This window comes from Oncorhynchus keta, chromosome 35, assembly GCF_023373465.1.
Source record: "Oncorhynchus keta strain PuntledgeMale-10-30-2019 chromosome 35, Oket_V2, whole genome shotgun sequence".
Taxonomy (NCBI): Eukaryota; Metazoa; Chordata; class Actinopteri; order Salmoniformes; family Salmonidae; genus Oncorhynchus; species Oncorhynchus keta.
Genome location: NC_068455.1, coordinates 33,129,382 through 33,152,866, shown reverse-complemented (window position 1 = coordinate 33,152,866; position 23,485 = coordinate 33,129,382). Strand labels below are relative to the sequence as shown.

The window sequence follows — 23,485 nt, the reverse complement described above, 5'->3', positions numbered from 1 at the left end:
GAAGCTGCTACTACAGAACAATAATGTTTCATTCTATTGTTAATGTCGGCGTATTCCCAACCTTGATACAGTATTTTTTAAATTGAATGACATTTTTGTTCAATTTAACTAGTCAAGTCAGTTAAGAACAAATTGTTATGTACAATGACGGCCAAACCCGGACGACGCTGGGCCAATTGTGTGCCACCCTATGGGACTCCCAATCACGGGCGGATGTGATACAGCCTGGATTTGAACCAGGGACTGTAGTGACTTCTCTTGCAATGGGATGCAGTGCCTTAGACCACCGCATCACTCGGGAGCCAATTATTATGTAATAGAATGTGCCATTGATCCATTCCTTTTTCATGTGAGTACCGCCAAGCCAGGATGAGATGCTGACGACCCTAACATCTCTCGCTCTCTCTCTCTAATAACTGTTTAGTTGATAGAAAAGGGCCCAAGATAAGACATTTCTGAGATGCCCCTCTCTTAAGAGGCCTTCATTTGGCTGGGCTGGTGAATTTACATGGACATCACTTAGTGCAACAGTCTAATTACTTAGCAAGACTTTCTCTGTCACATATCATATATTGCTGTCCTCTCCCATGTCAAAATAACCAGCTATTACACCCAAGGTTGCCTGTGGTCTGAGTCTCTTAGCGCTATAAGGGCTCTTTCCTAGCATTGCACTCCAGGGGTTGCTCTTTGCCATACTCCTGGAGTTGTCCCTCAGCTGGTAATCATGCTGCACCTCACCTCCTCCAAAGATCTGAGTTGTGCTGTGGACAGTTGGAGGATGGAGGTCCAGGGCTTCAGTGGTGTGTGGGAACACCACGTCCCTGTAAGACCATCCAGCTTCTACCCCCGAGTCATGGTCCCCATGCTTTCTCTTTGTGAGACTGTAGCTTGTCTTATGTCCACAGCCAGGTGAGGGAGAGGCTGAAGAAGAATGTGGAGCAGATGAAGTCTCAGGACCCTAACTTTCGACCAGGTCTGGTTGTGTTACAGGTAAGAGCAAGAGTTTGTGTTTAGGGCTGCAGTTCAAATCTTGATTCTGTCCATGTAGCCTATTTTCCCATGGCCTGTTTCCTTAGATTGTCTATGGGTAGTATTTGTATCATTTGAGTGTACTTGAGATGGTAATTAATTTGTGTTGTGTGCTAAAAGGGATACAGAATAAAGCCTGGGGGTCATATCTTTCCTCAGGCAGATTCAGAACCACTCGCTCAGAGTGGAGAGGAGAATTTATTCCATTCTTATACTTATATAGTTGAATTATGAAACGTAATGTACATAATAACTGGCATTGGTTATTCAATCATTATTGCAACAAATGAAGACTACCTATTTGCTCCAATGTGCTGTGTACTTTTCAGGTGGGGGACTGAGATGATTCAAGCCTCTACATCAGCATGAAGCTGAAGGCAGCAGCCGAGGTAAATAACAGTTTGACGTGATTATTTATGTCTGATACAGCTCCCACGTTGTTCCCTGTTCACTTCATAAACTATCTTTCTTGTGCCTATTGTAGATTGGAATAAATGCCACACACCTAAGGCTCCCGAGGACTGCCACAGAGGATGAGGTGAGGAGGGATCCTGAGGGGGTTGACTTCACAGCTTGCATAGCGTTTCTTCCTGGTGGTCCCTGCAGGCCACTTTCTGTCGCTCTCTTTGTCTCACTCATTCCCTTTCTTTTGATTTCTTTCCCGTCCTCTCTCTTTTACACACCCCGCATCTCTGTAGGATCTGCACAGCATTACGGAGGTGAATGAGAACTCTGCTATCCATGGCCTCATCGTTCAGCTGCCTCTAGACTCCATCCACAAAATAGATACTGAGAAGGTGACTAACGCTGCGGCCCCAGAGAAGGATGTGGATGGGAAAGCACTAAGATGTTTCAACATGTTTGTCATGTTCTGTGTGACCAGTTTACTGTCAATCAAACTGTGCTAAACTCTCAAAAACGGTTTTCATTTTATTTTGTGACACTCCGGCAAATCATGGAGATTTCACATCCACATCTTTGCCATTCTTGAAGCGTTCTAGTTGAATTTGTGAAGTATAATGACGCCACAAGCTTGGCACACCTGTATTTTGGGAGTTTCTCCCATTATTCTCTGCAGATCGTCTCAAGCTCTGTCAGGTTGAATGGGGAGCGTCGCTGCACAGCTATTTTCAGGTCTCTCCAGAGATGTTCGATCGGGTTCAAGTCCGGGCTCTGGCTGGGCTGCTCAAGGACATTCAGAGATTTGTCCCGAAGCCACTCCTGCGTTGTCTTGGCTGTGTGCTAAGGGTCATTGTCCTGTTGGAAGGTGAACCTTCACCCCAGTATGAGAATCTGCTTCATGGTGCTCAGGATTTCATCAAGAATCTCTCTGTACTTTGCTCCATTCATCTTTCATTCAGTCCTGTCTAGTCTCCCAGTCCCTTCCGCTGAAAAACATCCTCACAGCATGATGCTGCCACCACCATGCTTCACCGAAGGGATGGTGCAAGGTTTCCTCCAGATGTGACACTTGGCATTCAAGCCAAAGAGTTCCATTTTGGTTTCATCAGATCAGAGAATCTTGTTTCTCATGTTCTGAGTCCTTTAGGTGCCTTTTGGTAAACAAGCGGGCTGTCCTGTGACTTCTACTGAGGAGTGGCTTCCGTCGGCTACTCTAGCATAAAGGCCTGATTGGTGGAGTGCTGCAGAGATGGTTGTCCTTCTGGAAGGATCTCCCATCTCCACAGAGGAACTCTGGAGCTCTGTCAGAGTGACCATCGGGTTCTTTGTCACCTCACTGACCAAGGCCCTTCTCCCCTGATTGCTCAGTCTTCCCAGCCTGTGGGCCAGCTCTAGGAAGGGTCTTGGTGGTTCCAAACTTCTTCCATTTAAGAATGATGGAGGCCACTGTGTTCTTGGGGACCTTCAATGCTGCAGAACATTTTTGGTACCCTTTCCCAGATTTGTGCCCTCGACACAATCCTCTCTCGGAGCTCTACGGACAATTCCTTCAACCTCATGGCTTGGTTTTTGCTCTGACATGCACTGTCAACTTTGGGACCTTATATAGACAGGTGTGTGCCTTTCCAAATCATGTCCAATCAATTGAATTTACCATAGGTGGACTCCCAAGTTGTAGAAACATCTCAAGGATGATCAATGGAAACAGGATGCACCTGAGCTCAATTTCGAGTATCATAGCAAAGGGTCTGAATACTTATGTAAATAAGGTATTTCTGTTTAATAAATTAGCTAAAAAAATAAATAAAAAACAGCTGTTTTTGCTTTGTCATTATGGGGTATTGTGTGTCGTTTGAGGAACAAAATAAATTTAATCAATTCAGAATTTCAGAATAAGGCTGTAACGTAATAAAATGTGGAAAAAGTTAAGGGATCTGAATACTTTCCTCATGCACTGTAATAGAGAGAGATATTGTATGTCTGACCGTATACAAATGTAAGCTAGGTTTAGTCAAATATTACTAAACCTTGAGCATCCGCTCAAGAACAAATCGGTGTGCGGCTGAATCTATACTGAACAAAAATATAAATGCAACATGTGTGTTGGTCCCATGTTTCATGAGCTGGTATAAAAGATCCCAGAAATGTTCCATACGCATGAAAAGCTTCTCTCAAAGTTTGTGCACAAATTTGTTTACATCTCTGTAAGTGAGCATTTCTCTTTTGCCAAGAAAGTCCATCCACCCGACAGATGTGGCATGATTAAACAGCATGATAATTACACAGCTGCATCTTGTGCTGGGGACAATAAGACCAATCTACAATCTCCGGTTTTGTCACACAACACAATGCCACAGATGACTCAAGTTTTGAGGGAGCATGCAATTGTCATGCTGACTGCAGGAATGTCACCAAAACTGTTGCCAGTGAATTGAATGTTAATTTCTCTACCATAAGCCACCTCATGTTTTAGAGAATTTGGCAGTACATCCAACTGGCCTCACAACCGCAGACCACATGTAACCACACCAACCCAGGACCTCCACATCCAGGTTCTTTTCCTGTGGGATCATCTGAGACGAGGCACCCAGACAGCTGATGAAACAGACTTGTATTTCTGTCTGTAATAAAGCCTTTTTGTGGGGAAAAACTCATTCTGATTGGCTGGCCCTGGCTCCCCAGTAGGTGGGCCTGGCGCCCAAGCGGGTGGGCCTATGTCCCCTCCAGACCCACCGATGGCTGCGCCCCTGCCCATTCATGTGAAATGAAGTCACTACAGAGAAGTCACTACAGTCCCTGGTTCAAATCCAGGCTATATCACATCCGCCCGTGATTGGGAGTCCCATAGGGCGGCACACAATTGGCCCAGCGTCGTCCGGGTTTGGCCGTCATTGTAAATAACAATTTGTTCTTAACTGACTTGCCTAGTTAAATTGAACAAAAATGTCATTAAATTAAAAAAAATACTGTATCAAGGTTGGGAATACGCCGACATTAACAATAGAATGAAACATTATTGTTCTGAAGTAGCAGCTTCACCCAGGATGTTTTCTCAATATTCCCTTAAAGCTGCAAAAAAATGGGGGAATTATATAATTTTATACTAACACAATTTGCTCAGAGAAAGATTTTGTTTAATGTGAATAATGATGAGTAATCGTGAATAATGATGAGTACCCCCAAGATATGCTAACCTCTCACCATTACCAATAACGGGGGTATGATCTTTGACCTCTAACTTTCTCACTCATCATTATTCACGACTCATTCAGGATTATCCATGATCATGATAGGATCCACATTAATATAGTAGTGTTTAGAACCACTAGGCTACCCTGGGGTAGCAGGGGAGCCTAGTGATTAGAGCGTTGGGCTAGTAACCGGAAGGTTGCAATTTCAAATTCCCGAGCTGACAAGGTACATCTGTCATTCTGCCACTGAACAGGCAGTTAACCCACTGTTCCTAGGCCGTCATTGAAAATAAGAATTTGTTCTTAATTAACTGACTTGCCTAGTTAAATAAAGGTCAAATAAAAACATGTTTATTTAGAATAAAAATGACTCCAAAATGAACTACAAATGCATCCAACAAGTTTGTAGCATCAGAAGCATGTTGTGAATATGGGACCAAATACTAAACTTTTGACTTTTTATTTCTAAGAATCTTTAAGGGTGTCAATCATTTCGACCCCCTACTTTGTTTTAGAAAAAATATGACTTATTAAACAAAAACTCTTTCTCTGAGCAATTGTATTAGTATAAAATTATATAATTTCCAGAATGTTTTTGAGTATATAATATAGCTTAGTATTTGAATAAACTATTTAAAAAAAAATCATTATTGCTCATCTTTAAAAAACTGAAAAATTGGGCGTGCAAAATTATTCAGCCCCTTTACTTTCAGTGCAGCAAACTCTCTCCAGAAGTTCAGTGAGGATCTCTGAATGATCCAATGTTGACCTAAATGACTAATGATGATAAATACAATCCACCTGTGTGTAATCAAGTCTCCGTATAAATGCACCTGCACTGTGATAGTCTCAGAGGTCCGTTAAAAGCGCAGAGAGCATCATGAAGAACAAGGAACACACCAGGCATGTCCGAGATACTGTTGTGAAGAAGTTTAAAGCCGGATTTGGATACAAAAATATTTCCCAAGCTTTAAACATCCCAAGGAGCACTGTGCAAGCGATAATATTGAAATGGAAGGAGTATCAGACCACTGCAAATCTACCAAGACCTGGCCGTCCCTCTAAACTTTCAGCTCATACAAGGAGAAGACTGATCAGAGATGCAGCCAAGAGGCCCATGATCACTCTGGATGAACTGCAGAGATCTACAGCTGAGGTGGGAGACTCTGTCCATAGGACAACAATCAGTCGTATATTGCACAAATCTGGCCTTTATGGAAGAGTGGCAAGAAGAAAGCCATTTCTTAAAGATATCCATAAAAAGTGTTGTTTAAAGTTTGCCACAAGCCACCTGGGAGACACACCAAACATGTGGAAGAAGGTGCTCTGGTCAGATGAAACCAAAATTGAACATGTTGGCAACAATGCAAAACGTTATGTTTGGTGTAAAAGCAACACAGCTCATCACCCTGAACACACCATCCCCACTGTCAAACATGGTGGTGGCAGCATCATGGTTTGGGCCTGCTTTTCTTCAGCAGGGACAGGGAAGATGGTTAAAATTGATGGGAAGATGGATGGAGCCAAATACAGGACCATTCTGGAAGAAAACCTGATGGAGTCTGCAAAAGACCTGAGACTGGGACGGAGATTTGTCTTCCAACAAGACAATGATCCAAAACATAAAGCAAAATCTACAATGGAATGGTTCAAAAATAAACATATCCAGGTGTTAGAATGGCCACATCAAAGTCCAGACCTGAATCCAATCGAGAATCTGTGGAAAGAACTGAAAACTGCTGTTCACAAATGCTCTCCATGCAACCTCACTGAGCTTGAGCTGTTTTGCAAGGAGGAAAGGGAAAAAATGTCAGTCTCTCGATGTGCAAAACTGATAGAGACATACCCCAAGTGACTTACAGCTGTAATCGCAGCAAAAGGTGGCGCTACAAAGTATTAACTTAAGGGGGCTGAATAATTTTGCACGCCCAATTTTTCAGTTTTTTATTTGTTAAAAAAGTTTGAAATATCCAATAAATGTCGTTCCACTTCATGATTGTGTCCCACTTGTTGTTGATTCTTCACAAAAAAAATAGTTTTATATCTTTATGTTTGAAGCCTGAAATGTGGCAAAAGGTCGCAAAGTTCAAGGGGGCCGAATACATTCGCAAGGCACTGTAACTGATGACAGAGCATTTTCTGTAAAGTCTCCTCTGAGTGATGCAGAGACACCATTCAAATTGCTGCAGACTCGTTAGAACTTCAGCTTTATGCACAAAGTGACCAAGTGAAAGTGGTTATAATGAGATGAAACTACAACTTCTGGAATCGCTAGACTGTCCTCTTTCATATGCAGTCTCCAAGGTTGGGCTCCCGTCGTTTAGAGGGAGAGCAAATCTATTATTTGTCTGGATAGGCCAGAAAATGTGACACGTCATTCCCTATGCAAATGTAGAGTGTGAAACCTGACACTTCAAGTCTGCTCCGCTGACAGAGTGGTTGTGGAGATCGGACAGCTGGGGCTTTCTGGTACTATAAGGCACTGGACCCTACGACTTTCAGATCGCTTTGTACACCAAAATGTCAGTCAGAACCAGTCCAGAACCGCTTAAAGTTCATAAGAGGTATGTAAAAGTGCTCAATTTAATGATTGTGTGTCGGTGGCTGGGAAGAAAACTGTAGTGATTGGCCGCAGTAAGATTGTGGGTGCGCCCATGCATGACCTGCTGCTGTGGAACCACGCTACCGTGACAACCTGCCATTCAAAAACTGCTGACCTCGCTGAGGTAAACCAAAGCCCAGAACATGTCACACGCTCACTCAGAACATGAACACACTCACAACCATAACCTGTCATATACAGGCCATTACTACATCCAACTCGTCACGATCATGTATACAGGTAGTAATGTCACATACAGATCCCATATACAGCAGCACTAATGTACATTAGGTTGACAGACTCATTCCACGAAAGACACTAATATAGTATTTTGAGGAGATCCATCCAATCCCCTCTTTGCAGGTGGGCAGAGCTGACATCTTAGTGGTTGGGATCGGGAAAGTAGAGATGGTGAAGGGAGATTGGGCAAAGAAAGGAGTGGTGGTCATCGACTGTGGCATTAATCACATCCTAGGTTAGTATGGTCCCCTCCATTGGTTTCCTATTTGACAAGTATTCTTTATTTTTAGAACAAATATGTGAGCTAACCATTAGTGTGTCATCAGTTCTCCATGGAGCTGGCAACTTTTATTTATGGGTAAAGTTTAGGGGCACTTATGCTTGTTTTGACCTTCTAAGATGGGACGAGGCCCAGTGGGAAGCGCGAGGTGGGGGATGTGCAATACTCCTCTGCTAAGGAGCAGGCTGGCTTCATCACTCTCGTACCAGGAGGAGTGGAGACCATGACTGAACACGGGTTGTCTGTATGCCTCAAGAATACGGTAGCCCACCAAGCTAAAGCCTTGGAATACAAGTCCTCAGATCTCAGCCAAAGTTACTCATGACGTGAGTGTAGTTTACCGATCCACCTCTGCTTTGAAGGTAGTGTCACCCCTACTAGTAATTATACAAAACACTTCACCTCCAAAATTCATCCTGTGAGAATTTGCATTTCAGGGGAAAAGTTGGTGGTCATTTTGTTTGTGATGGAGCAACTCCCTGTCCTGTGGCCTTATCAATGTTATTCACCTGTTTCCGCAGCATGACATTATGGAAAAAGGACTGTGGAGCATTTTGTAGTAGATAAGGTGTTCCTTCAGAAGCTAATTTCCCTCTGTCTGGTAATCCTCTGAGCTGAGGCAATTGCATTCTAACGACATGAATGAATGGAAAGCAATTTTTCTTTTTATTCACTTTTATGGCACTGTGCAGGCCACGGTTGCTCAGAGCACATTCCCTTAGAATTAATAGCTTTTGTCCATAAGGCAGAACCATAGCAAATTGCCTTCGAGTTATGTACAATTTCCAAGCTGAACGTGTAGTCAGAACTTTTTATTGGCTGTGTGGTTTGCGACTTTTCTTCATCTCCAGAACACAGTGCCAAGCGATTCCTGGAGTCTCACCAGCCAGGCAAGTGAAGCATCACCTACATCAAGCTCAACCTGCCTGTGCCAAGGTTGGTCCCCTCATCCTCTGCCTACCTTCTCTGATGTGGAATCACTCTATTTCGTAGTCACTTAGTCATACTTTTAATACTCCTCCATACTGTTGCTGAATAATTCAAGCATCCACTAACTGAGGAGGCTCTAGTCTTGAGTCTCTACCTTCATGGTGGAAAGCCCTAAACCTGGTCCTCAGAGGCTTGCGGAACATTTTCTGTCTGCTGTTACTGCTGACTAAATGAGTGTGACCCCACTGTGGCCCTTAGTGACATCGTGATCTCACGTTCCTGCGCACTCAAGCCCATCGACCGGATGGCCAGGGAGGGGGGGCTGCTGTTGGAAGAGGTGGAGCTCTATGGGAAGACCAAGGCCAAGGTGCAGATGGACATCCTCAAACGCCTGCGGGCACAGCCTGATGGGAAATACGTGGTGGTCGCTGGGTACGCTCTGTCTGTCTCGCTAGTTATTTTGTACTGGGTACAATAACCTTTTGTTCTTGACTTGAATCTGTTATTTTTCTATCATGCTGTAGGTGTAATGTACAAATGTGCTCCTTGTCACTACAGAGGCCTGGTACAGAACTCTTGATTTATCAAGATTGATGATCTGTTATGCTCTCTGAAACTTTTCACACCAGTGTTAATGTTATCTGTATCTCTAGAATCAACCCCACCCCGCTTGGGGAGGGGAAAAGCACCACCACCATAGGACTGGTCCAGGCTCTGGGGGCTCACATGAAGCTCACCGTCTTCGCCTGTGTCTGAACATATAGCTTAATTCTGATTCCAGTTCAACCTCCACCTCACTGGCGATATCCATGCCATCACAGCTGCCAACAACCTGGTGGCGGCAGCCATTGATGCCTGCGTGTTCCACGAAGCCACCCAAACAGACAAGGTGAACTCTCTCTCGACCTCTGTTGTTGAGAAAGATTGCACTGCACAAGGTGGTATTTCATGTTTGATGAATGTGTGTCAGTCCATTTCTTATCTTTCTCTTTTATTACCTCTCCCACAGGCTTTATATAACCGTCTGGTCCCCCTTAGTGGAGGTCAGCGGATGTTCTTCCCCATCCAGATAAACAGACTGAAGGTAAAAACATCAGAACAAAGAACGGCTCATTGGATGACAATTGGATAATGCCGTTATCATCTTGGCTGTGCTAGTGAGAGAATTTCTCTGCAAGTGTCTGTGTGTATGACTCCTATAGAGAGTGTGCATTGAAAAGACTGACCCCACCACTCTCACTGAGGAGATCAACCGCTTCGCCCACCTGGACATGGACCCAGACTCTTATATCTGGCACAGAGGTACTGGAGATGCACTGTGTCTGGGAGACACAAGCAGCTGTTATTGTGCATACTGCATATTATCAAAAATCATGAGAAATAGTAGAATGTTTTATGGGTCTTTGCGTCATTTTCAGTGTTGGATACCAATGATCGTTTCCTGACGAAGATCACCGTTGGCCAATCACCGACTGAGAAGGGACACACTAGTTTACCATTAGTTAGTCACCTAATACTGACATGTTGACTCCTGTTCTGTCCCTCTCCCCCAGGCCCAGTTCAGCATCTCGGTGGCCAGTGCTGGATCTCACCAGCAGCCTGGAGGACATGCGCCAGCACCTGGCCAAGGTGGTGGCCACCAGCCGCAGCGGACAGCCCATCACCACAGAGGATCTGGTCAGTGGCCCTAGTCTTTTTCCTTCACTGTTAACCAATACATAGACCGTGATGAGTGCTTGTTGATTCTGGGCTTGAAAGGTTCTTCCTATGCTTTCACTCTGTACAAGATGTGAGCGGAGCCCAGACTGTGCTGAAGAGGGATGCCATCAAGCCCAACCTGATGCAGACTTTGGAGGTGGGTGGGGGCGACAGAGCCGGGGGGGCTGAACTGTACTGGCCCAGCGACTGGAGGAGAGGGAAGCAAAGCAGCGTGGGAAAATGGGTTTTAGATTTATTTAATTGGTTAGGGTAGTGTGGATGTGAGGCTTCCTACATTATCCCGGAGCAGTGATAACACAGTCTGGAATAGACAGAAGGCATCTGCTTGTGGCTGTTTTTTAGTTTAGTTACTAATCCCCTATATCTCTTTTGAGAAGTACAGAGGCAGGATTTGGTCTAATCAACAGATATTTCAAAGCCTAGAACTTGCTTAGCTAAACTTATGTTGACTGCAGATAAGGGATTCTGAGTCGGTATGGCTTTTGAAGTGGTAGACTGACTGCTGTGAGTCTGAGTGGTGACATTGCCACAGTCTGTGTATGTTCTGCTGCTGTGTGACTGAGGCATTTCTCTCAACAGAAAACACCCGTGTTCGCCCATGCCGGACACTTCGCCCATGGCAACTCCTCCATCTTGGCTGATAAGATAGCCCTGAAGCTGGTCGGCCAGGAGGGCTTTGCGGGTAAGTGGAGCTAAAAACACACAGCCTCTACCTTGGCAAGAAACAAAGCTATGAACGAGTCATGCAATGTGAGTGTTGGTTGTCTCTCTCATGGGATAGCGACGGTGGCTGGGTTCGGTGCTTACATCGGCATGGAGACATTCAACATCAAATGCCGCTACTCCGGCCTCACGTGGTGGTGCTGGTGGACACTGTCCGAGCCCTGAAGATGTTATATAAATTGTTTATATTTTACCTTTATTTAACTAGGTAAGTCAGTTCAAGTCAAAATCTTATTTTCAATGACGGCCTAGGAACGAACAGTGGGCTAACTGCCTTGTTCAGGGGCAGAACCACAGATTTTTTTTACCTTGTCAGCTCAGGGATTCGATCTTGCAACCTTTTGGTTACTAGTCCAACACTCTAACCACTAGGCTACCTGCCACCCCATGCACGGAGATGCATGGAGATGGGCCAATGGTGAGTGACTGCACAGTTTACCGGGGGTCTCCAAATATCTTTCCATCTCTGTCCTAACGGTGGTGCCAACGGGCAGCTTTCAGAAAGACTGCTTCAGAAAGAACTATCGAAGGACATGTTTTTACCCTCAAAGGAAAAAGAATGGTTGCTCACTGCAGTGAATTATAATCATCAGATCAGCCGAGAGAATGTTCACACGTTATTGTCACATATCTTCTCGTATGGAATGTTCTATCCCGCGTCAATGAATGCAGGTGCACTGCTGAGAATGTAATTACATTTCCTGCTGTTTGGCGGTCACACAGCAAGACCTCATTCATATTCACTCTGCTGCTGCTTTAGCTCTACCCCCACAAACACTACTAAGTTTCATGTCATTGGGTAGGGATTGATCCCATAATTGCTTATGCTAGTTTGGTGGCTTTTTGACTGGACTTCTCCCTTGCTGCAGGTTACTGCTGGACTGCCCCTGCCCAAAGAATATGTGGAAGAGGTAAGACACTACTTCGCCCCTCACCCCCACTGTCTTAACTTCAGCCCCTCCCCCTTCACACCTCATCACATCAATGAAAGGGCATCCATCCTAAATGTGTCACTTCCCCTTTATGAAAATGTTTTGTTAATGACATATTACCCATCCTCTGCACTAAAGACTCAATCATTCATTGGAAGGCATCAAGGGCATGAGCGTGGTATTTGCTCTGTCTTGTGACCTGGTTTAATTCTCATCTGATGCTATTAGTTGATCTGAATTACCCAGGCCCATCCAATATGGAGTGCAATTAGGTCCAGGTCACAAGCTCCCTTCATTTACATGGACCAGTGCATACTGCTTACATGTGATCATTGATGCGAGTAGAAAATGGCTGCACTTAACTTGCTCGTCAAGGTCACTGGGGTGTCTCTACAAAGGCACAGTATACACAATATGTTATGTAATGGCTATATATCAACAAGACCCATTGTGTGTTCTTGCGTAGAACCTTGAGCTTCTCGGGAAGGGCTGCAGTAACATGAGGAAACAGGTGGAAAATGCCACACACTTTGGAGTGCCGGTGGTGGTGGCCGTCAACGCTTTCAAGTAAGTCCTAGTCATGGTGAGCATCTGAAACTATTTTACCCCTATTGTCCTGTGTATTAGTGCTTTGACCTCTGACCTTTGTGACCCTGACTGCAGGACAGACACTGAAATCAGAGCTGGACCTGATCTGTAGCCTGGCCAAGGCAGTGGGAGCCTTTGATGTGGTGCGCTGCTCTCAATGGGCTGAAGGGGTGCTGGTGCTGTGGCCCTGGGACAGGCTGTGCAGAGGGCTTCTGAGGCCCCCAGCGACTTCAAGTTTCTCTATGATGTAGAGGTAAAGCGAGCGTTGGACCTTACTGAAAGACCTTGGTTTTCACTTTATGACATAGGTGCATTGATTTCATCCTGCTCAGGTCGTAAAGGTTTTTCTCATCTTGACTGTTCACTGGCTGGACTTCCATTCATACCATCTCACTATCAGTCTTGTGTCATGTCCATAGATTAAAATCACTGATTCACTTCTTATGCTCCAATGACTGTTTTCATCACAGAGTATCCATACATCAACCCCATGTCACCCCATCAGTCAATGTGCGACTGACAGGTGAGGAGAGATGTGCCTGTGACCCCTGAGTCGAGGTTAGTCGAAATGTGAAATGGCTCTAATGGCTCTACAGTGGATCTGTCAGAGACAGGAGCAGGACTGCTGCTGTACACCCCTCTGGTGATTGGTGACTGCCCATGCGACTGACTGAGAGCACAAGGGGAATCAGAGGAGAGGAGCAGTGGAATATTGGTTGACTCCTGATATAGGCTATGCAATGGCTTCCCACTGGGCACAAATTGGTTGAATCAACGTTATTTCAACATCATTTGTCAATGTACTGTAAAGTGGAATCTATGTGGAAAATACATTGAATTTGAAAAAAGTAATCGACATAAACTGTTGAGGGTGAAATTTAAACCACAGGATTATGTCATGGTAACCAAATTTCAACATAGGAAAAACCTTGTGTAAAATATGTTGAATTTGTACCTTTAAAACGTCAGATCTTTAACATTATATCCACTATCAGAAAAAAAATAGAACTATCCAAGCAAAAGATGCTGCCCTGCCTATCTGTGCCACTGCCGTAGTCTGGCTTTAATTCCAGTTTGTTTGCAAATGAATAATTGATATGTTGGATTCACGTCTCCATCTCAACTAAAAATCCAAGTTAAACAATAGGACTACATCAAATCAAACTTTTTAAATGCACTTTAAATAAAGTTTTATTTGATTTAGTCCTATTCTTTAACTTAGATTTTTGGTTGAGATGGAGATGTGAATCCAACATATAAATTATTACTGTAGACAAACTGAAATTGAAGACTAGTCAGTGGCACAGATGGAATTAGCCAAGCACAATATACATCTCCTTCAAATGTTGATATTTAGTTGCATTGGCAACCAAACACAATTCAATATCACTTTTGAAATACACTATATATACAAAAGTATGTGGACATCCCTTCAAATGAGAGGATTTGGCTATTTCAGCCATACCCAATGCTGACAGGTGTATCAAATTGAGCACACAGCCACGCAACCTCCATAGACAAACATTGGCAGTAGAATGGCCCGTACTGAAGAGCTCAGTATCTTTTAATTTGGCACCGTCATAGGATGCAATCTTTCCAACAAGTCAGTTTGTAAAATGTCTGCTTGTAAAGTGCTGTTATTGTGAAGTCGAAACATCTAGGAGAACTTGCCGACTCAGCCTCGAAGTGGTGAGCCACACAAGCTCACAGAACGGGACCGCTGAGGCGCGTAGCACGTGAAAGTCCTCGGTTGCAACACTCAATCCCGAGTTCCAAACTGCCTCTGGAAGCAATGTCAGCACAAGAACTGTTTGCTGGGAGCTTCATGAAATGGGTTTCCATGGCCGAGCAGCCGCACACAAGCCTAGGATAACCATGCGCAATGACAACCGTTGTGGCTGGGGTGGTGTAAAGCTCGTCACCATTGGACTCTGGAGCAGTGGAAATGCCTTCTCTGGAGTGATTAATCCCACTTGACCATCTGACAGTCCGATGGACAAATCTGGGTTTGGCGGATGCCAAGAAAACACTACCTGCCCGAATGCATAGTGTCAACTGTAAAGTTTGATGGAGCAGGAATGATGGTCTGGGGCTGTTTTTCATGGTTCGGGCTAGGTCCCTTAGTTCCAGTGAAGGAAAATCTTAACACTACAGTATACAATTACATTCTAGACGATTCTGTGCTTCCAACTTTGTGGCAACAGTTTGGGGAAGGCCCTTTCCTGTTTCAGCATGACAATGCCCCCGTGCACAAAGCAAGGTCCATACAGGAATGGTTTGTCGAGATCTGTGTGGAAAAACTTGACTGGCCTGCACAGAGCCCTGACCTCAACCCCATCGACCACTTTTGGGATGAATTGGAATTCTGACTGTGAGCCAGGCCTAGTCACCCAACATCAGTGCCCCGACCTGAATAATGCTCATGTGGCTGAATGGAAGCAAGTCCCCACAGCAATGTTCCAACATCTAGTGGAAAGCCTTCCCAGAAGAGTAGAGACTGTTATTGTAGCAAAGGGGGGACCAACTCCATATTAATGACCATGACTTTGGAATGAGATGTTCGACGAGCAGCACACCTGCTTGTGTCGTGTAAAATATATAGCCTATTAACTTATTAACAAATGATATGCTGGATTCACTGCTCCAACTCAACCAAAAATAAATTATAAAGAATGGGATTAAGCCAGTGGCTCAGATGGAACTATACAAGCAGTGATGCATATCCTTTAAATGTTGATATTTGGTCAATATGACTTTTACATGAAATATAATAAATAGCCTAATGTTAAGGCTATCTTACAAACTAATGTAACATTCAACCTTAAAATGAGTAGCACATCCATGGCCACATTGAGGTTAATGTGATTATACATTTGTTCTTATGTAATCATATTAAGCATGCATGTTCAAGATATCATGCATGGGTCGTCTCAGGTCTGTGGAGATCTTCACAATTGCTGTTGCTGTTGTACTGTGCAGAATCTGGAACAGCATGTGTGACAACTAAACCAAAAATTGGACTTTGTTTTTCGATTGGAATTTGTTTGTGCTTTTATATGGTTTAAAGCATAGTGATAACACACTGGAAATTCAACTTACTCATTGACCAACGTCTCAACCAAATATTACCCAATTGTCCACGTTAAAATGACGTGGTGTGCCCAGTGGGTTGGTACTGTTGCAAATGCACTAAATTGAAACATGTTGACGAATCCGTGTAGATGACCTGAACCAGTTTTATGGTACTCATATGTCATGCATGTGTGTGTTTGTCTGTCTGAATCACTTTTAGCTGCCCATTGTGGAGAAGATCCAGATCATTGCTCAGAAGATCTACGGAGCTGATAACATAGAGCTGCTGCCAGATGCACAGCACAAGGTGGAGCTTTACACCAAATGGGTACAATGGCTATGAGACCAAGGATTTTAATCGAGATGGTTATTTGTTTACATGATATCTGGAGCTCATTCTACTCAAGGACATGGGCCTTTCGTTGTCAACTTCATCCTTGAAGGTTCAAGAAAAAGAGACTTAAGGCCAGAGTTTATTTTTGTTGGTGAAATTCTGTCAACAAACTTGCATTTCTATTTGAGGTTTTAATCTCCTTTCAATGAATGCCATTATTGTCTTGTCCAGGGCTTTGGGGAATCTGCCCATCTGCATGGCAAAGACCCATCTTTTCACTTTCCTTCCTCTGTCAATAATGTCCTTTATTTTTCACTCAGTCTCTGACGCCTGTCAATAATTCATTTTGCTCTGCCTGTGGACACTGAAGGGTAAATGTAAAGAAACTTAAACTGTTTGTCCCTCGAGACTAACTCTGTATTAGTATTCTAGCAGGGAGAAATGACCTACTTAACATTCCTTCAATAATCACCTCTAAAAATAAACAAACCTTCCCAGAAGCTACTGTATCTTATCCCTCCAGAAGTACAGTGTTGTGTCTGATAATACTGTGCATGGCAAGGAGACCCTAGGGAGAGGGAAGTCTCAGATCATGAATCGGGTGGTTATTGGTGTGTAAATCAGACTCTGTCTACTGCTATGGACTGGTAAAGATTCAAAACAGAGTTGAAAATGAAGCAGAACAAATTCGGACAATGCTGCATTATAAAAACTTCTGACATTGACCATCCTTGTTGTTTAAAGATTTGTCCTAATTGTGCCTCTCTTAATGTTTCCTTTGTTTCTATTTTATATCGTAATATAGAATGACCAATGTCAAATACTGTTAAAGTACTGTACACTAATTGATTCTGTGAAATTTGAGCATGTTGCTTAAAATCAATGACACATATCAGAAAATAATTATTAAATGGAGAAGAAAACACATTTAAAATGGAAAATGTCTCTGTTCATTGGAATTTTTTATTTTTTTTAAATAAATAGCACAGGTGTGATATTTTTTCTAGAGTGGATTTCCCCACTGAGGAGGTTGGTGTGTGCATTAAGCTTTGTGACTGGTGACCAGAGGAGCTACAATTATTATAGAGCTGAGTCTGACATGGACCACCTGCTGGGGCTGCCATCTGCCGAGCAGCACAACTACATGCAGAATCAGAGCCAGGTAGCATGGCTGTGCAGCTAATTTAGAGAAGAGCAGGAAAAACAAACACTACTGTAATCTTAACTATTCACAAAACGTTATTGTATTGCCTGCAACCTTTACCCTCTTTGTCCCTGTTATTGAGACAGGTATTTACCTGTCTACACTGATTGTAGTATCAATCAGAATTGAGGGGGGTGGCCTTGGTGCATAATTATATATTGGTGACAATTGTTTCAATTGAAAACAGAAATTCACAAATACAGTGCCATCAGAACGTATTCATGTCCCTTGACTTATTCCACATATTGTGTTACAGGCTGAATTCAAAATGGATTTTTCTCACCCATCTACACACCATCCATAATGGCAAAAGTGAAAACTTGCTTTTAGAAATGTTTGCAAATGAATTGAAAATGAAATATGTAAATGAGATATTTCTGTAAGTATTCATACCAGAGTCAACAATTTGTTGCACTTTAGGTGGTGATTACAGCTGTGTGTCTTTCTGGGTAAGAGCTTTCTACACCTGGATTGTGCAACATTTGGCCATTATTATTTTCAAAATGATTCAAGCTCTTTCAAATTGATTGTTGATCATTGCTAGACAACCATTTTCTGGTATTTTGCAAGTGCTTAGCTCCATTCCTTTTATTTTTTATCCTGATAAACTCCCTAGTCCTTAAAGATTACAAGCATACCCATAATATTATGCAACCACTTGAAAATATGGAGAGTGGTACTCAGTAATGTTATGTAATGGATTTCTCCCCAACATAACACTTTGTAATCAGGAAAAAAAGTTAATTGCTTTGCCACATTTCTTGCAGTATTACTTTAGTGCCTTGTTGCAAACAGGATGCATGTTTTGTAATATTTTCACTCTGTCAATTAGATTAGTATTGTGGAGTAACTACAACATTGTTGATCCATCCTCAGTTTTCTATCACAGCCATTAAACTCTGTAACCGTTTTAAAGTCACCATTGGCCTTATGGTCAAATCCCTGAGTGGTTTCCTTCCTCTCCGGCAACTGAGTTAGGAAGGACACCTGTATCTTTGTAGTGACTGGGTGTATAGATACACCATCCAAAGTGTAATAACTTCACCATGCTCAAAGGGATCATCAATGTCTGCTTTGGTTGAATCTGTGTTTGAAATTCACTGCTTGACTGAGGGACCTTACCGGTAATTGTATGTGTGGGGTACAGAAATCAGGCAGTCATTAAAAGAGCATGTTAAACACTATTATTGCACACAGAGTGAGTCCATGCAACAATGTTAAGCAAATGTTTACTCCTGAACTGATTTAGGTTTGCCATAACAAAGGAGTTGAGTACTTATTGACTCAAGACATTTCAGCTCCTCATTTTTAATACATTTGTAAAAATGTCAACAAAAATATACACTTTGACATTATGGGGTATTGCGTGTAGGCCAGACTGAAAAAGATCTCAATTTAATACATTTTGAATTCAGGTTGTAAAAAAATTAATGTGAAAAAGTCAAAGGGTGTGAATACTTTGTGAAGGCACTGTACGTTGTAGTGATAGTGGGCAGGGCATCGTGCTACAATCCAATCAATGCGTCACTATGGAAACCGGGTAGGATGCTGCTGCTTTGAAACATGTAAATGAAACATACTGCTTGCTCTCAGAGAGAGCTCTGTCGGACACTTGCACGCGGACTGCGGCTTGTCAGGACGTCTACAGGTATTGTGCCACCATGTATCTAATGGCATTGGGAAATTAAGAAATATTTTCCTACATAGTTGTACAAATGGTAAGTAGAACATGATTATATACATATTATATATATTTTCTGAATAATTGTATTTTAATTGCTACTTCACCATTTAAATAGATGCAGTTAAATTATTCATTCATTGAAATGAATTGTAATTTATTAGGTTAGGAACTATTTGAAGAGAGGAGTTATTTCTTCCAAAGGTATCATTTGAGAGAAAATCCTATTGTTGTTTTGCTCAATGCTTTTACCTGATTGTAACCTTCTACCTTTCATCTCTTCTATATTAGCCTAATAAATGCAAATGTGATAACAACCTCAATATTCATTGAGTCATGGATGAGTCATGGGGTAAAAATAGACAACTAATGTTGGGTTGAAATGATCTAATTGGAATAATTAGTCTCATAATTGTGACTCATTCATGACAATAAAGACCTTTAAAGTTAGAAGCTGTAATATTGATGAATATTGTGCTTCTGCAAATAAGAACAAAGCCATTTGTTGCATCTCCTTTGAGACTCCTGTATCTGATATGTATACCTCAAAACACGCTTACTACTTTTGCACCAGGAAAACGTTATTGATTGCGCAAATCTTCACACTTTCGAACAATTCATCAATGTGTGCGTTTTATTCATAGGGCTGATATCCTGCCAGAGGGTCTTCAAGGATTTTCTCCTCTGGTGTCATGGTTGAGTAATGTTTTGACACATCCAACTTCCTCTGGAAGATAAATAACTGAAGAGCTGGTCTGATAATAAATCAACCATGTCAGTCAAAGAGGCTTCGATTGGACACGCTCAGGGAAGAGTGGGGCTGAGGAGAAAGCTGACGGGTCCTCCACGACGACTCCTTGGTAAATCAAAGACTAGCAGTGACATGGAGAGGAAGGGAAAGACTTGCGCTTGGGGACAGAGATCAGGGGATGGCAAAGGGACCAAGGAAGATTCCATGCCTGGCTGTCAGGACACAATCTTTGAAGAGGTTCCACTGGAATCTACCACAAAGAGCCCTCGGAAATCCACTGATTCCAAAGAGGAGGAAACACTAGAAAACACAATGGAAACCACAAAGTCACTCTCCACAGAACAAAGTGATGTAAAAGCTGACCATTCAAACCAAAAGCACAAGAGGGAAAAACAAGGCACAAGGAAGCGATGTTTCTCTCCATCACTCATCTGCATTAGAAGGTGGAGGAAGAGAGCTGGTGAAAAGGAAGGTCATGATATCACATTTTTCAACAAGCAAACCAGAGACTTTGCTGTTCAACCAACTGCAGTTTATGGGGTAACAACCAGTGAAAAGCAAGTTAACAATTGCTCTAGCATGGACACTCCTGCGATGAAAGGAAAGGATGAAAAGGTCAAAGTTAAAACCTGGAGAATCTTCAAAAGGCTCATGATCACTCCCAGCGACCATTCAAAAACAAAGCAAGAACAGCTAGGACCAGAGTTTTCTCTACAAGATCATTCTCCTTGTGCTATTTCCTCCAAGAAAAAGACTGTGAATCTCTGGAGGCACAGAACCAAAAAGCCCTCTCCCTTCTTCCAGGAGCGTATTGGAGGCACACAGGAATACATTGAGGAGGAGACTATAGTCCTGGCTAACAGACATGCTGATGATATTACTGAGCTCATGAATCCTAATCCACATCCCCTAGATTTTGTCAGGGAGGTTAAGGGGCATTGCTCTGAGACACTAACAGTGAGTGTGGATGTGAGTGTTATGAAGTCAGAGGACACTGAGGTCAGAGACACCATAGAAACAAGTAAAGAAGAAACTAAGGCTTACGAAAACCCTGCCCCTACAACTGATAAAATGGAAGCTAAAAAATATCTTGAAAATAGACTGAAGCAGGCAGATGAGATGCTGGCAACCCCATATCCCATAGAGACCTATAGTTGTGCCGGCAATGACGGGGTGAATCTTGTTTCAGAGGTAGAGGAGGTGCAGAGACATTCAGGCTTTAGTGAAAGTGTTACCTCAAGCACAGTTACCGCAGAGGATCCATCATTGGGGGGGGAATTCACATTAAACGCTTTTAACAAACACATTGACTTAAAAGCAATTTGTGAGGATGCTTTTGTACATAATGGAATAAAAGCAATAGAGGAAAACACTCCAACGAGCATAATTGTAAATGAGAGTGTTAAAGAGGATTCACATTTAGAGAGTAACATGTGTGATGAGGTGCATTTATACCCTATTGAACTGAACAACTCTTTGAAGACTGGTTGTGACACATTCCATGAAATCATCAATGCTAAAAATAATGGTGATTCTAAGCAGAACTGTGATGTGCAGCAGAAAGAGGTCCACCTGCTGGAGACTGCATGCTCTGTGGTTCAGGTAGTCATAACCGCTGCCTTGGATCAGCTCAGAGTTGAGCTGGTGAACTCAGATACCACACTGACCCAAGAGGAAAAAGAGTGCTGAATGTTCACGTACAAAGTCCAAAAACTCTCTCATTCAGAGGTACAATGACCTTTGCATCATCCTGCTTATGATAAATTATGAACCTGTATCACAACAGAAAGCTATGGTTTTATTGTTTGTATAAAAAAAAATAAGAGAAAACATGCTGTCTAAAGGTATAGATAGTTGCTAATATGTCATCTTGATCTTTGTGAATTTGTCTTCGAAATATGATACTGTATCATGGATGGATAATATTTAAGCAGCTTCTTGCTTTTCTGTCATATTGTTTGTTTAGCAACTCATCGTGTGACATAACACCCCAGATTGTGGAAGACTTGTTTCCATAGCAATGAGATCCATATTATTATACTGTACTTTTACATGGACATGTGCAATAAACTTTTGTCATGCCTTTTCTTTTCAATTTATATTCAACCAAATTAAAAAACAAAAATATAATCTATGTACAAACATGCCATTGCTGTATAAATAACTGCATTTGAGAGACTATTTAGTAGCACAGACCCCGAATGTATTATCTTTAGAATATATTTCATAGGACATGTATGAGACAGATAATTTGAGATGTGTATCCCTCTGGTGGTAAAGGGCACAACTGCAAGGACCATTGGGCGGCAGGTAGCCTAGCAGTTAGAGTGTTGGACTTGAAACCGAAAGGTTGCAAGATCGAATTCCTGAGCTGACAAGGTAAAAATCTGTTGTTCTACCCCCGAACAAGGCAGTTATTTTCAATGAATATCAGTTCCTAGTTAAATAAAGGTCCAATTAAATTGGCCCTTTTACTGGGTCAATGCTGTGGGCTTTTTGTTGTACACAAACATTAGTCTTTGATTTTTTTTCTGAAATGTTGTGGAAAGGATTGATAACAAGGGCTTATTACTACCCCGTTGGTTTATGTTCTCTATGTGAGTAAAATCATAAGAATGACTTAATTGACTGTTTGATCTGGGCAGTCTGGCATACACAAGAATGGTAAGAATGGTGGTGCATCTCACCAACTCTTGACATATAAGGGCCTGTTTAGATGTCATCGTATGAATATTTGCTTATGCATTAAGAAGTTAAACAATCATTTTGCTCAGTTTTATAAGTATGTTTTATTTGAGATTTGTCAACTTTACAAAGTTGCCCAAACTGTTTTCTTTGTAATAAGTGTTGACAACAGATGCATGATCATATCTTTAATGTCCGCCACAACCTCCTCTTGCTCCGTGATCACCACCTCCATGTTCACCTCCTGTACCACCTCTTCTCCCTTACCCATGACTGTGTTCCCCTCCACCATTGCCCTTCCCCTGGAAATTACCCCAAAAAATGACATCCTAGACTCACCCTTCCGACTCTTCTTTTTTTTTTGCTTTCCCAAGTTAATGTTGATAGTTAATAAACATTGTTGCAACGTGTAAGCCTCCTACCTCTTATTTGCCCTCTCCTCCGGAGCCCTGTGAAACAGACAGTATTCTGTTTACATCCCGCAGGACAACACTGGCAGCTAAGATTTGCTAAAGTGATTTAAGACTGAGTTGACTGAAGTAAAGAAGCCTAGAGAGACAAATCTTTCCCAAAGCGCACAAGTCTGAAACCATTTTTTATATTTCAAAAGTAAGTGAACTGACTTACCTCTGCCTTTTTGTGTCTTGGCCCACTCATCTTAATATTGTAAATGTAAAGGGCAGAGCTAAACATCTTTCTATCTCTGTCACATCACCCCACTGCTTCTGTGGGCAGTAATTGTGCCCTTCCCATTTAATGGGGACATTGCCTGGCTGATAAAGTCCTCCTGACTTCAGCGATGTACACCCATCATTCATGCAAACCAAAGAGGAATGGTTGATACTTATTGGGTCTATTCTATACTATTTTACTATGTGCACACAAAGAATGGCACTACCAGACTGATTTTCACTGAATAGGCAGGCCTAACCCATAGTCCCATATGAGTGATAACGAAAGTCAGACAATGTCTATGGTGTCACAGTAGTGGTCTACCCCCCGTAGACCTCTCTCTCTAACCCCTCTTGGTTAAGATTAGTTGAATCTCTAGTTGATCATAGATATATAACGTTAATGGTCTTTCCTTCACCAACAATGACATGAGAGCATAAATTAACGCAT

The 23,485-nt window shown here is 42.5% G+C and overlaps 1 protein-coding gene, 1 long non-coding RNA gene and 1 pseudogene across 2 annotated transcripts; all 3 read left to right on the top strand.

The window, feature by feature from the left end:
- Nucleotides 1–724: 724 nt before the first annotated feature.
- On the top strand, nt 725–10,487 carry LOC118369096 (C-1-tetrahydrofolate synthase, cytoplasmic-like; annotated as a pseudogene).
- Nucleotides 10,488–10,498: 11 nt separating this feature from the next.
- LOC118368382 (uncharacterized) lies at nt 10,499–16,972 on the top strand. Its single transcript, XR_004822321.2, has 5 exons — nt 10,499–10,529; nt 10,973–11,075; nt 11,986–12,027; nt 12,515–12,615; nt 12,712–16,972. It is a non-coding gene; the product is annotated as an uncharacterized LOC118368382 (long non-coding RNA).
- A 1,889-nt stretch (nt 16,973–18,861) lies between these two features.
- LOC127915583 (uncharacterized) lies at nt 18,862–22,861 on the top strand. Its single transcript, XM_052495828.1, has 2 exons — nt 18,862–18,964; nt 19,572–22,861. The coding sequence occupies exon 2, from the start codon at nt 19,700–19,702 to the stop codon at nt 21,365–21,367; it is 1,668 nt and encodes a 555-aa protein (XP_052351788.1). The 5' UTR covers nt 18,862–18,964; nt 19,572–19,699; the 3' UTR covers nt 21,368–22,861.
- Nucleotides 22,862–23,485: the final 624 nt, after the last annotated feature.

Coding starts and splice junctions, on each gene's coding strand:
- LOC127915583 (XM_052495828.1), top strand. CDS start 19,700: ATGTCAGTCAAAGAGGCTTCGATTGGACACGCTCAGGGAAGAGTGGGG.